Source organism: Dreissena polymorpha, chromosome 9 (genome assembly GCF_020536995.1).
Source record: "Dreissena polymorpha isolate Duluth1 chromosome 9, UMN_Dpol_1.0, whole genome shotgun sequence".
Taxonomy (NCBI): Eukaryota; Metazoa; Mollusca; class Bivalvia; order Myida; family Dreissenidae; genus Dreissena; species Dreissena polymorpha.
Window position 1 is genome coordinate 26,563,625 of NC_068363.1, and position 15,354 is coordinate 26,578,978.

The following is a 15,354-nucleotide window of genomic DNA, read 5'->3' on the forward strand; positions in this document are numbered from 1 at the left end:
CACCGCCGTTTGGAGGTATTCTGTATCAATTTGTTGGAAATATAGTTCCTTTTCTGTTGTTAGCATCAATTTGTGTTATAGACGGTTTATTGGTTCTGTTTGTAATGAAGCCAGGCATAAAAATGCGTAACGTGATTCCGCCTGAAGACCGACCCAAAGCGACACCAATATGGAGACTGCTTATGGATCCTTTCATATTAGTTGCCGCTGGAGCATTGACCATGGCAAACGTACCTCTGGCGTTCCTGGAACCAACGATTGCGGTCTGGATGGATAAGACAATGAATTCCGATAGGTAGGAAGTTGGCTTTGTCTGGTTGCCCGCCTTTATTTCACATATACTCGGAGTGTACGCCACCGTTAAATTAGCCAAATTATATCCAAAACACCAATGGTTTATTACTGCTTGTGGTCTAGCATTGGAGGGAGCCTCGTGTTTAGTTATACCAACGGCAAAGGCTTTCTTTGTTGTCTTAATCCCTATAGCAACTTTGTGCGTTGGAGTCGCATGCGTTGACACAGCACTGCTACCGATTTTAGCCTACCTGGTCGACGTTCGTCACGTCTCTGTTTATGGCAGCGTCTATACAGTTGCGGATATATCATTTCCGTTTGCTTACGCTTTCGGACCAATCGTCGCGGGTCAAATTGTTGACAGTATTGGCTTTTCGTGGTTGAATATACTTATGTTTATCACCAGCGTTGCGTATTGTCCTCTTCTTATAGTTCTGAAAAAGATAAGTAGATACAACCTGTTTGAAAATAATGAGTGTTACATTCTCGTGACTGATCCTCCAAAGCAAAGCTATATGACAACTGTTCAGAACGGAGGATCCTTTGGGGATGGCACAAAGACCGTCGCTGTCATCGGGAAAAACCATCTGGAACTGTTGGCAATAAACGGGGACCTTTTATTTGAAAGTGATAGCTGCCCACCATAAAACCTGTCCTACAACAAAACGTATGTGCGACGCATGGATGGTGATTAATATGAATTGACATAATCGTGTGTTTAAGGGCATGGTGTATATCGGTCAAAACCTAGTTGAATGATACAGGTTTTGTAGCTCATCACATAGGGGAAATCCAGACAATATTTTCAAAGCAAAAATAAAATAAAATAATTGTATGCAGCATAATATTATTTAGTCGAAAGCATCACACAATCAATATATGTTTTAGATAATTGAAATTTTAATTACCTTCCTCATCTGACTAGTAACCATTACTTTGATACGACTATTATAATTAACATTCTGTCAGCACCAATGGAACCAACAATGTAACATAATCAAGTCATGATTCTCAACATGAGACTATGTTGGACAATGCCCAATATCAGTTGAGTGATGACAATTAGCCTACATGGTAATCTAACTCTGCAGTCAAATTTATGTGTGCACGTTGTCAATAATAAAAACCAAATACTGCAGTATATCAATTAATACATTTATCAGGGTATGATGTATGTGAAATGTCGACATTTGCTGTTTGGCTTTGAAAGAGCTAGATGTAAAAAACACAGTCAAATTACCCGATTATAAGCCAGTTAAGTAATAAATAACAAACGTATTTCGAATAAACTGATATTTTGATAGTGAAGTTTTACGAGCATTTTTATTGTTTGTGGTTGTGTATGAAAAGAGAAACGTTTGCAATGGATACTTATGCAGAAATTGTTTTGGTAATAAGATTATAACTTTTTACTGTTTTCTAAGTTTAACGAGCACTATAACATGTTTCACTCATTATGTTTAAAATTCGTTGCTTTAGATTATTTGTAAGATATCGTTGTTTTGTTTGTAGTGTCAGAGATATAGTGTTTATTTGGTTAGTTTGCTGTTTTTTAAATGTCTATGAAATTTGTATTTAGAATACGTATTAACATTATTTGTTTCAGGGAGAGATGATGGATAAATTAACAAAACACGTTTTGACTGTATGAATGAAATTTTGAGTGGCAAAGGCCTGATCGAAAAAAAAGCTGTATATATGTATGCATATTTTTTTAGAGCAACACCAGATATAATAGATCGTTTCTAAATATAATCTATACAAATGTGTTCCAATATGGTTTATTATCTTGTCGCCAGATGGCTTCAACCAAGTGGATGGCAGTATTGCATTTTTTTTCACCATAACTAGTTTTTGCCATTTTATCACGATAAAATTTGTTAGTAGTAAGGAATGCTGTTAATCTTAAATATGGGACATTCCTGACATCTAATGGTTTATATATCACAGTTCTTTTAAAATACCAGAACTTGTTTTGCTGATGGAAATATTTAGAAGTGCTCTCCCTTGAATTGTGACCTGCATACGTGGTCACCTCTGCAAATTTCAATAAATGTGCATACTGACTTTAAATGTAAACATAAGCAGAAAGATGTGATAGTATATGAAACATCTGGACGTTTTGAATATATAATCTTGACACCAGTGTCTAAATACTCAACATTTTGATGTTTTAAACATGCTTTCATTTCTCATGTTACTGTACGTCTTTGATAAAGTGTGTTAAGCGCGATAGTGAAATAAATTTAGCAGCAGACATTTGTTTCAGTGTGTATTTAAACCATGATCAGTACATGAACATGGACTGGCAAAATTACCGTTGTCATATTGCCAAAACTTGTTCATGTTGTTTTGGATAGTGCGCAAAATGCGTATCTCATTATCTAGTACACCAGTAAACAGGAACATGCAACATTAAGCATACGACCAACGAGTTCGTCCGGAACATTACTTCAACACTTATTGGCTTGGTTTGGACACGTCAACAAGCACGACTCATTATACCGTCGTTCCTCATAAAATCCTTCGGCTTAATGGTGAAGGGAATGAAGATATATAATAAACCTTATAATAGTAATATATGACAAAATGTTGATATTGACACTTTTCTTGGTATTTACAAATAAAAAAACGAGTTTATAACAAACTAATAATTTACATTACTAATTATCAGATCAGTCATTAATTTAAATAAAAACATAATTATGATTTTATAACATTTCATCTCAGGTTTTAAATCGAGCTCGATTACTATTAACTGTACTTAAATGTACCCCGGATACGGTTAATAGACTAAAACGCACCCGGCCAATTTAGACTGTACCCGATTTTTATTCTCGCCCCAAATCCGAGTTTATTAGTTTAAAGTCTCATCAGCATACATGTATATATAATCACAACATACACTAAAACATGAGCATAATAAGAATAAAATGCTGCCACTCGACAGTATCGAGTTATATGAGACTAGAGTGTTTATTATATCAACACAAGAATCATCATATAATTATAGTGAAATGAAAGGGAGATAACCCCCGAATTAAAATTACAGAAAACTGCACCATTAACCACAGAGTTACATCTCTTCCAAATACCATAACATTAAATAGTCTCTACTTAACTCTGGGCATCAATTAAAACAGCTTTGTACATTCCTAGAGTTATGAGACTAAGTCACATATGGCAAAGTACAGTTTAAGACTATATTACATCATAACATTTTGAATGCCACCAATGAACTCACCTTAAAATTTTCCATAAGAAAATAACCATAAAATATTGAAAGCTAACTAAAATAAAGCACTATGTCTTACAAAGTCATATATCGCCTATGGTAAGACGATCTATGAACTGGTCAGTCGTGACACACAAACACAGGGATAAAACAATACTTATCACATTTAAAAGGTAATGTTATGTCATTTATACAATAAAAGTCTTGAGTGTTAAAACAGTTTTCATTCTAGGTCGGAAATGACAAACACACCATTTTATTAATAATATCTGAATAATCGATCAGTACATAAGTATAATAGATACAAAAACGAACAAAAGAAAGGAAAAAAAAGAGTAAACGAGACAACTTGAAAGGTGTGTTCTCATTTCCCACCTAGATCATTGATATACATTAAAGCACACTAAAAAAATACTATCTTGGTAAGGTATGCATTTGCTATTTATATAGAATATTATAGCGAAGTTGAAGAATATTGTAACAGGTTTTGGCTGTAAGTTTAACAATATCATTGTTGGAGAGAATATATATAAGCTTATCCTCATCACCGAGATTCACAAATTCTGGCATCAGACTACTTGCTTTCTCCACCAATGGAGATCTAATATGTTCATACGCATTGCATGATGGTAATACATGTTTTTCACATTTAACTGCAGTTTTACATATTGGACAAATTCTTCTGTCGACAGAAATATTTTCATATCTACCAGTTTCAAGCTTTATTGGTGCTACTCCAATTCTGAATTTAGCTAGTGCAGACTTATGCTTACGGGGCAAAAATATTTTACAATAGTGCTCTGGTTTGTAGTAGTTTTTCAACAATTTATACATTCTTAATTTATTAACACTTCTACCATTTCGACCAACATTTCTATCAAGATTAGCTCTCTATTCATCCACATACAATGACATAGATTTAAGAACAACTTTTTCACAAAATGACTTTGACGATACTGTTACACAGTTACGTGCATATTCTACTAAGTCTAACTTTTCCATATATGTATAAAACATGAATTGCCAATTCTTGCATCTAGTGTTAATTTTTATTAAACATGCAGAAAATACCTTATAATTAACTTTGTTAACATCCATTCTAATAAATCTATGCCACTGAAGGCATACAGATCTCCACTGTTTTACATGTGGTGGTTGCCATGCTAACTCTCCATATAGAGCGGCCGTAGGTGTATACCGTCCTACCCCAAGATAGTAACGCATTGCCCTATTCTGTATGGCATCTATGCAGGAAAATGACCTGTTACCCCAAATAGAAGCACCATACGATATGACTGGCCAAACCACAGCTGAATAAAAAAATCATATGGCATGGATACCAATGACTGGCAATAATTAACCCCAATGCTCTACCTGCACTCTGAGCTATACACTTAGCAGTCTTATTATAATCTAGAAACTCATCAAGTAACAGACCCAAGTTGGTATAGTGTTCAACTATTTTAAGACTATGCTCACCACATGTAAAATCAAATGAAGTTCTACATAATGATTGAGGCCAAAAATGAACAATATTGCTTTTCATAGGGTTGACTATCATAGAGTTTGATTTCCACCAGTTTGCTAACACATTTAAAAGAAGTTGGAGATCATTTATAGATTCAGTTATGAGTACAATATCATCTGCATACAGTAATATTGAGATCTAATCATTATCTATGTCAATTCATTTTCCAACCGCTTTAATTTGATATACTAGATCAAGATTAGAACAACCCTGTTTGAGTCCACAGTTTACATCGAACCATTCCGTTTTAAGACCATTTATTCTTACACAGGACGAGACTGAATTATACAACGCCTTGCGAAAGTCTATAAATGCACAAAATGTTGCTAGCTTATTTTTATGCCCCTTTCGAAGAAAAGGGGGCATATAGTGATCGGACTGTCCGTCTGTCAGTCTGTCTGTCTGTCTGTTTGTCTTTCTGTCTGTCCGTCTGTCCATCTTTCCGTCACACTTTGCGTTAAGGTTGTCTGTCTGTCTGTCTGTCTGTATGTCTTTCTGTCTGTCTGTTCGTCCGTCTGTCCATCTTTCCGTCACACGTTTAGGTTTCGAAAAATGCTCATAACTTCTATGTCCCTTGAGATATAACCTTCATATTTGGTATTCATGTGTATATGGACAAGGCCTTTCCATACGCACACAATTTTTTACCTCTGTGATCTTGACCTTGAACTTAGGGTCCGCGTTTAGGTTTCGAAATCTGCGTTTAGGTTTCGAAAAATTCTCATAACTTCTATGTCCCTTGAGATAAAGCCTTCATATTTGGTATGCATGTGTATATGGAAAGGCCTTTCCATACGCACACAAATTTTGACCCCTATGACCTTGACCTTGAACTAATGGTCTGCGTTTAGGTTTCAAAATCTTCGTTTAGGTTCCGAAAAAATGCTCATAACTTCTATGTCCCTTGAGATATAACCTTCACATTTGGTATGCATGTTTATATTGACAAGGCCTTTCCATACGCACAAAAATGTTGACCCCTGTGACATTGACCTTGAACTTAGGGTCCGCGTTTAGGTTTCGAAATCTGCGTTTAGGTTTCGAAAAATGCTATGACCTCTATCAAAGCGTTTATAGGGGGCATATGTCATCCTATGGTGACGGCTCTTGTTCTTTCTATTCCTATGTTATTAGTTAAAGATGACACATGATCAATGGTACTGCGACCTTTTCTAAAGCCATTTTGCTCGTCGCAGAGTATATCATTTGATTCTGCCCATTTTGACAAACGGTCGTTTAATAATATACAATATATCTTATACATGGTGCAAGACAACGATAAACCCCTTTATGACACCGGATCTCTCGGATCAACAGTACTTGATTTTCGAATGGGGCTTATTATTATCCTACTCCATTCTGACGGAATAATTCCCTGTGAAAAACAAATATTATACAAAATATGAAGAAAATATACAGAACAGTCATTTTTCAATATTTCCATAGGTATATTATCACAACCCCAGGCTTTTCCATTTTTAGCCTGTTTGACAGCTTTAAAACTTCTTCAACAGATATATTATTGTTTAAAATCTCTGCATCACCATTCAAATGATTAACATTATATAAAACATTATCATTTACATTGATGCTACTCACAATATTACCAGTAGGTCTATTAAGAAGATGGCTGAAATCATTCTTCCATTTTTCAAGAACAATATTGACATCATTTGATACACCATTTTCTGTCATTACTTCCATCGGTATGCGCCTACTCCTTGATTGTGAAACCCCTACCCTGCCAATGGTTTTCCAGAATTCAGTCTGGTTATTTTTGCAATCTGACAGTAACTCGTTAGGTAAGTCTACCCAGTAATGACGTTTGCATTGTTGTACGGCTTTATCAAAACTCTTACGTGCAGAAATGAAATGAGACTTCAGTACTGATTTTTCAGCGCGACCATTACATTTTAGCCAATTACGTTCCGCTTCACAAACGGTATTCCAAAGGCAAGATAAGTTATTATTCCACCAAGGCTTCCCTATTTTTCTTTTCTTATTAGATGTTCTACCATCAACAGTAATAGACTTAAATGGGATTTTACAATACATTACTTGCCTAATATTATCACAAATACCTGCATAAATTATGCAGTATCTACATCATTTATTTCCTGTAAACTCTGTTCTAGTTTAAAATACACGGGTGAATAATACTGTAAAATCATTAAATTTCGTGTGGTACGAATTTTCGTGGATTTCGTTGGTCCGCTGAACAACGAATTCAAGTACCAACGATTATTATACAATTTTAATCCGAAATCGGTCATTTCCAACATTTTCTCTCGTTGTCGGTTATCCGAGATATTTGTTTTTTTGTAACAGTTACTTCACTTCAGTTGGTCACATTACACTATAATTTGACTAAATAACATTAACGATTTGAAAATGTAAAGTGTTTGGGTAATAATACTTTTTAAATCAAGAACGTTATTTAAACTGTATATCAACCATTGTTCTCTTTTTTACGTGACGTCATCAAATTAGCATTTTGCAGATTTATCACATGTCTATTAGTGCCAATTAAAGTTAAAAGAGGTTTAAACACGTGTATTTTGGGGACCTTATTACTCAATTGTTACTACTAGGTGACCGATTGCGCTGAGAATTGCAAATATTGCCAAAACAACATCGATGGCAATTTGCGAGCGGGGACCCACACGTGTGCCGCATTATCGCTCTTATCAACACTTATCGGCAACACTTTCATGCTTCAGTGCACATTAACATCATGTCTTGCTGTCAACACAGATTAGCAGATTATGCTTCGTTATTACTCTGGTTATTTTAATAAAAGTTTAATTATAATAACGGCCAGTCTACCCCGAAAATTTGAAATCCACGAAATTATGTGTCAACGAAATAGTTGTTTTTTATTTAACCACGAATTTCATACAGACGAATTTCTATACGTTTACAGTATTTACAATATTATCTGAACACATAAAATTTTCAGGAATACACTTTAAATCAAATTTATCATAAGTAACATTATTCTCTTCATTTCTGGACGGAAGTTCTACAGAGTTTTCACACAAATTCCCCAACTGCACAGTCCACGATAATACAGAGTGATCTGGAATAGACACGGCTGACAGATCATTCACAGTATTAATTTCTGCAATAAGATCGCTGGATCTTTTGACTGTGAAATTAGAAAATCTATGCAAAAACTCGTGTTGAACCAAACAGTAGTCCACTAAAGAACATCCCTTTGTAGAAACAGATGTAAAATCATTGTTATTACTATTTCTAACATTTAATACACACATGTTACTGTCAATAAGAAAATCAATAAGACAATCACCATACATATTTGACTTATAATCAACAATATTTCTTTCTGGTAAGTTATCAACTCCAACAATGAAATCAAAGTTGTCACCGATACGACTATTTAAATCACCACATATAAATAGTAAACCATCTGTTTGGAACATATAGATGCCAGCTTAAAGGTTATCATAAAAATCTTGAACATCAGTCTGTCTAGACGAATTAAACGGTGGCAAGTAGCATACACAGGCATACAATTTATCATTTGAAGTTTTACTAACAAATTTTAACCATAAAATACCATCATAACTGTCATCAGCAATACTTATATTAAAAATGTTAAGCAACTCTTCTTTAATAAGAAAACAAACACCCCCTGATCCCGAACGTGCATTAACATGAATATTTTTCCTATTATGTCCAAACCAGGAGTAGCCTGATAAATGTATTACATCATTATTGACAAGGTGAGATTCTGCAATACCTAAAATATCAAAATCGAGATAAAAAGCACATTGTTCCCTAACATAAAAATTATCACTATTTTGTACAGTACGCCAACCATTAACGTTCCAAAAACTAATTTTGGCCTATCTACTTTGTTGCCAACGTCCACGTTGTTGGTTACCGGGACCTCTGGCTTGACCTCTTCCCCTTTAGCCCTGACCGCGTTGTCCACCATTGTTTCCACCACGTCGAGCTGACCCCGAAGTGCCAGCATTGTTAGCACTATCTCTATCACCTCGGTTGTCATTATTATAAGCACCACTATTGTTACCAGAATTGTTATTTCTGCGCCCATCATTTTGTGAACTATTATCGCGATTATCACTATGACTATGGTCTTTGTGAAACACGCGATTTCCTCATACGGACAGGCTTCCACCTCTGTTAATTGCCTGCATAACGACACGAAAGTTTGTTGCTGCAAGCCTTTCTTCCTTGGATTGGTCCTGGTGAATATAAACCTGGTGAAACGGTGTAATTATCAGGTTAGATTTTGCTTTCAACACCTTTGCATGATCGCTGGCATTTCTAAATGAGGCGATTTCGTAAAACGCGCACGGAATTCGAAACAGAATTCGCTTTGAAAAAACCCTGCCTCAACATGTTTTTTGTATGAGTTTTGTATGTTATAATTGTTCTTTTCCTGACTCTGCATCATTTAACCCATTTATGCCTAGCGTCTAGAAAAAAAGCCTTGGAAAACAGCGTAGACCAAGATGAGACGCGGCATGATGCGGCGTCTCATCAGGGTCTGCGCTGGTTGCTTAAATGAATTTTATAAATAAAAAAGATTCTAAATATAGAAATAAATATACAAGACATTCCTAATTTGGAAAAATAAATTGATCAATTTAGAAGGATGGGAGAGTCCACTAGGCATACATGGGTTAACATTATTGCCTAAGAACTCTCCTCTTTCATGAGCATGATTAAAACTGATGGTTAAATGCGGAAAAAAGTTGTTTAACTTCAGACTTAGAAATCGACATTACATGGGGAGTGTTTAACGATAATTAGCGTGTAAATAATTAATGGAAACTTTACCCAATTGCGTACGTGATTATTTACTGGTATTGAATAATCTATTTGCAGTAACGATAATGCCTTATGTCGTTGTACTTGTGTCGCAATATAAACTATTAAAATCCGTCCATTTGATGCTTTGTATCGACGGCTTCCTTATTTAAATACTAGAACAGCGCATAATGCATGCATAATAACATGGTTCAATATTAGATCAGTTTGAGAAACCAAACACTTTTGCAAATAAAGAAAGCGTGGATTGTTGACACACGTTAAATGATGCAGTCCATACGGAAATATTGAACACAGGCTGTAATTAAAAATGGTCTCATATTTTCATGTTAGACATGCAATCAAAAGCCTGATAAATAACCGCTCTAATGATAATTGCGTTGTCAAGTTCCAGCAAGCGCCACGAAATTTAATATCTTTAATGGATTAGTGAACCGAAGACATACATAATTAAAGCATGTCATGGTCCCATCATTCTGATGTTGTATTTACAAATACAAAGACGTGAGTTGTATTGACGTAAATATATAAATGATACATTGCTATAGTTATGGCATACACTATACCCATGCTTGGACTACGTTAGCTTAAAAGCCCGGCACCGATGCATGCATTTGTCTTGACACTCGTGCTTCTGATATAACAAGTTAAAAAACTCCAGGAAGCGAAAAATCCACAAACTCAAATCAGTAAGCACTTATGTCTTAAACATGTGAACATTTCAAACAAAGTCATTTCTGATACAAAACGCCATGAATCTTTCTCGCATTAACTCATTTGTGGATAATAAACGTTTTTTTATAACAAAGTTGTGTTATTATTTCTCATAGATCATAACGTATCTAATGCAGCTTTTCATACTCAGCTAGCCACGCCTATCCTATATCCTGTTCGTAACCCAGCAACCCAGCGTCACCAAGCCCACACATTCGTATCCGCAAGGCCGCACGTACCAACCATGTTCATCGGACTGACGATCGTGATGATGCAGATGTCGGCCACAAAGAGATTGATTACGAACCTATTCCCCTTGTTTCTTAGTAAAGGGCGTCGACTCAGTAAGGCTCCAATCACCTGGAATATTAAATATAAAAAAATACTAATGAATAAAGGTTCAAGCATAGCTTAGGTGATGTTTTACAAACACGTTAAATGGACTATGACGCTTACAAGGTCGCATGCGCGAGGGTTAGGCTTATTGAAATATGTTATTTCATTTCACACCGAACATGTGACTATATGGAAAATTCAGAAATCAGTTCTCACTTATTTGAATATTGCGATTCTACTTTTTCCAATACGTGAAAATATAGTAGCTGAAAAAAGCATGTTCTTACAGCCGCTTTTACATCATTACACAACTCAAGTGTGTATTTTATTACTTTCGAGTAAAGACTATGAAACAACGAGCCAACTTAGCTTCAGCAAAAGTAAGATATAACATTAACGTTTGCAACATTAAAAGACACTCACCTTTATTAAATGGATTAATTAATGGTTATTCTTTATTTAACCGATTCAAGCTTGTTTGATGGAATTATAGTTCATATATAAATGTTACTAACAGCGACTTCAAATACACATTATTATTTTATTATATTCGCACTACATTAATTCGTTGTTAGTATCAAGTGTGACGATTAACCAAGCAATTCGACTCGCGACACGCAGACAGGAAGTGAGTCCAGCCCCTTGTCTCAGATGAAACACAGTGCCCTTAATTGACACTTACTTTAGACTTACTTGAAAGTCTTGTCATGCAAATACATTTTCAAAGTGTCTCCCATTGAGCTATGGCAAACAGCACGTACCACGCTCTTTAATAAGCCCGAAACGGCGCCCACAAACTTATGGACAAACCATCCAGTCTATTATGAGATCGATAACATTGATGCCTGGTCATGTTTGCCGTGAAGTTTTTCTCTAATCGCTTTTGCTGAATATACATTACTTGACCATGTCTGTGGGTACAACCCGATCAACATAATCCATTTTGCAATGTTTCCCAAGTATTTGGTTTCCGTTAAATATGCATTGTATAATCGACACGAAGGTTTAAGCAAATGTCTGAGACGGTCATTGTGTACAAAAGAAAATTCGTTCATTATAGTGTACCTTACCAGGGATCACATTATGCTGGATTGAAATGTTCCAAGAATAGAAAGAATGATAAAATGACAGATGAAGAAATGAGAACATAAATAATTGCAAATAAATGGAAAACAAAACAAATGACTACAACCCATGTTTAGGAAAAGTTGACGCTTAACTACAAATTCAGTATAAAAATATAACCAAACATTAAATAAAAAAAAGCACAAAAGTCAGACGGAAATGAGTATTTGGTGACAAAGAATATTCAAGATTGAAATCTTATGAGCGGGAGAGTATCTTAAGAAAAGATTGAAAGTATATTCATGAAGGCCTGCAAAGTATATCAATAAACAGCAAAGGATGCAGATTGATACAAACATGATATTCTTAAAAAAACACTTCTCTTGATTAAATAAGTGCATATATTTTGCTAGTGTTTTAAAAAATCCTTTGCAAATGCTATTATGTTGTTGTGTATTGCCAAGTATTTTTATTTTATATTTTTATTAAAGCAGTAAATGCAGACATGCAAAAAAAAAACAAGAACAAAGTTAGCCAAATATATTCATGGACTGAACGAAGCGTTGACATGTTTGTATTTCATTTGTATTTCCAGCGAAGTGGTGTCGCTCCCATTTCATTAATTTCTATTAACAATTAACAGACGTTATGCTTACACGTTAATGATCTATTTTAAGTCCCTGAAGCATGCCGTTGATTTGTTATAAAATGAATAATTTAAATATTCAGTGCCTATTTTTAATGTCGACAATAACATTATGTCAGATAATCTTCGATACAAATTGTTCATACCATATTTGATTTATTAATGTTTGTACTGTTAAAATCAAAATTCTTTGCATCTCTTTGCTTGTGCATAAAGTGCAAAAAGCACGACTTATAATTTTAATTACAAAATAATCACCAAACATAACCACTTCAACAGATCTCTCAGAAGATATGAATGCTAATGCAAGAATCCGTTATCTTCTTGGGTATAAAGAACATGGGGCATATGCGCTTGAAGAGAGCATTTCTCTTAACGTGTTTTCGTCAAATGTAAACCGAACACTTTATTCTCTTTAGCTAAAAAAAACATCATATATTAATGTGCAACTACTTTGCTCCTCGCTCTATAACATGCTCGCTCGTGCTCCCTGTATCAATAAATACTTGCATCGTTGACAAAAGAATGGAATTGGTTAGAAGCAAAAAATTTTTTTAATTATCTTTCCTTTACAGCTTCCACGGTTTTGTTGCCAGACACTTAACGCGTCTAATCTGCATTAAAATCTCTAGTTCATGCAACCAAACTTTGAACAATATATGTATAATATATGATAATCGCTTTAAGTCATAATTTTGTATTTCTGTGTTGTAATATTGAACACCTGCCATTTGAAAGCAATCACGGTCCCTTAAAAATATAACGTTCATTATTGTATTATGCGTAATATCAGCTAAAATATGCATTTCTTTATTTATATTTCAATGAGCCCCATTAACACTTTATTATATAATAAAAATATCAAGAATTGTTAATGGGGAAACTTTTGAATAAAGTAAATGTTTGCAATACAGCTAAAATGATACTTTTCAGAGGAGATCATGAAAAATAATTTACAAAAAACCCCAAATGTCGCCGTGGCGTTTTGTATATGGTGTCCGTCTAGCGACCGGGATGCTATTTGTTCAATCCCCATAATGGGAGCGTTCCTTTGATCTTCCCCAAACACATCAAGTGCTAGTTCTATCCAGGAAACGGACTTGAGAGCGTTTCAGTATTCCTTACATGCAGTCGATCTAAAATAAATGGGCTTAAATTCCCCAAGGTGCTCATATGAAACCCAAAGCAATATAATTGTTATGGGCTGGTAATGTTTCGCTCAAGCCAAGCTGCCACCCCACTCCATCCGCTTTGTTCTTCTAAACGGCCAAAAATGTGACTTTTAAAGTCTGGTTGCAAAGGTTTAAAACAGACCAGAACCATTTAAGAACTCGGTCCAACTATCTTAAGAACACGTTCTCAACAAATGCCATTATGATTGGACACACATTTGTTTGCTAGGGTGCTTGCATGGTTACAAATTACCTTTATAAGGACACTTGCCCCTCAACATAGGGGCAATGATTTGCCACAGACCGGAACCATTTGCAAACTCGATATATCATGAGAACAAATAAAAATCTGTGACATCTAAAGTGTTTTTGTTTAGCATAGTAACCTAGTTTTCTCCTATCGTGACCAAGTTTCGAACTTTGTTGAGAATTCAGAGGGGAAATATTATATTAAATAATTAATTGGGGAACATGGTATATCATGTAAGCCCAGAAGAATCAGATGCCATCGAATAGGATTTTTAACAATAAATATATGTTAGATATATAAATCGGTATTGACCGATCGTTTTATGCCCCCGAAGGTGGGCATATAGTGATCGCATTTCCGTCCGCCTGTTTGTCTGTCTGTCCGTCACACTTTGCGTTTAGGTTTCGTAAAATGCTCATAACTTTTATGTCGCTTTAGATATAACCTTCATATTTTGTATGCATGTGTATATGGACAAGGCCTTTCCATATGCACACAAATTTGGCCCCTATGACCGTGACCTTGAGCTAAGGGTCCGCGTTAAGGTTTCAAATTCTGCGTTTAGGTTTCGAAAAAGCGTTTTTCGGGGGCATATGTCATCCAATCGTGACAGCTCTTGTTCTCAAATGGTTTAAAGAATTTTATGGGTTAATTTGTACAACAAGAAGAATGTTCTATATGTGTATGAGTATCCGGTAAGAACAGACTTTGGTGAGTACTCATAATACAATGATTATCTATTACCATCAACAATATTTAACTATTGTATAATGTTAGAATTACGCGAATTCATTCAGATAAATACGACTGAACTATCGAGTCCTTAATTATATGGGTTCAGACTTTATTTAAATTCGTCATGTATTGCCGTTGACCTCGGATGTCAAATCACATGATATATTTTATCGATTATAATTTTCGTGGTTCATTCTTCTCAAACGGAACGAGGCTCATCTCTATATATTACCATTTAAAAAAGTACAAAAGTGATCATACATATTATAATTTATTTTTCTTAGAGTTTACAACGCACACTCAATGACGCGCTTTCGGAAGAGACAAGCTGGATCCGTACAGCTGAAAAATAATTAGTTTTATGATCATTAGATACTCATAACTTAACCAACTACAAACACACACAATTAAAACTTAGGATCGTTTCTTTCTTCGTAATTTATATATTATAGTACCACTGGGGGCTGACGAGGTCAAAGCGTAGCCCGTTTCGCTACGAAGTCGGGTATATGTTTCACTACGAAAACATTGCCTTCATACACATGACATCGAAGAACG

At 35.1% G+C, this 15,354-nt stretch overlaps 1 protein-coding gene across 1 annotated transcript in view; it reads left to right on the forward strand.

The window, feature by feature from the left end:
* Positions 1–1,084, forward strand: part of LOC127845921 (probable vesicular acetylcholine transporter-B) — a 1,727-nt gene extending 643 nt beyond the window's left edge. The window contains 1 exon segment of the mRNA XM_052377100.1: positions 1–1,084. This exon segment is cut by the window's left edge and continues 643 nt beyond it. Within this exon segment, the coding sequence (XP_052233060.1) occupies positions 1–941 (941 nt within the window). The 3' untranslated portion in view covers positions 942–1,084.
* Positions 1,085–15,354: the final 14,270 nt, after the last annotated feature.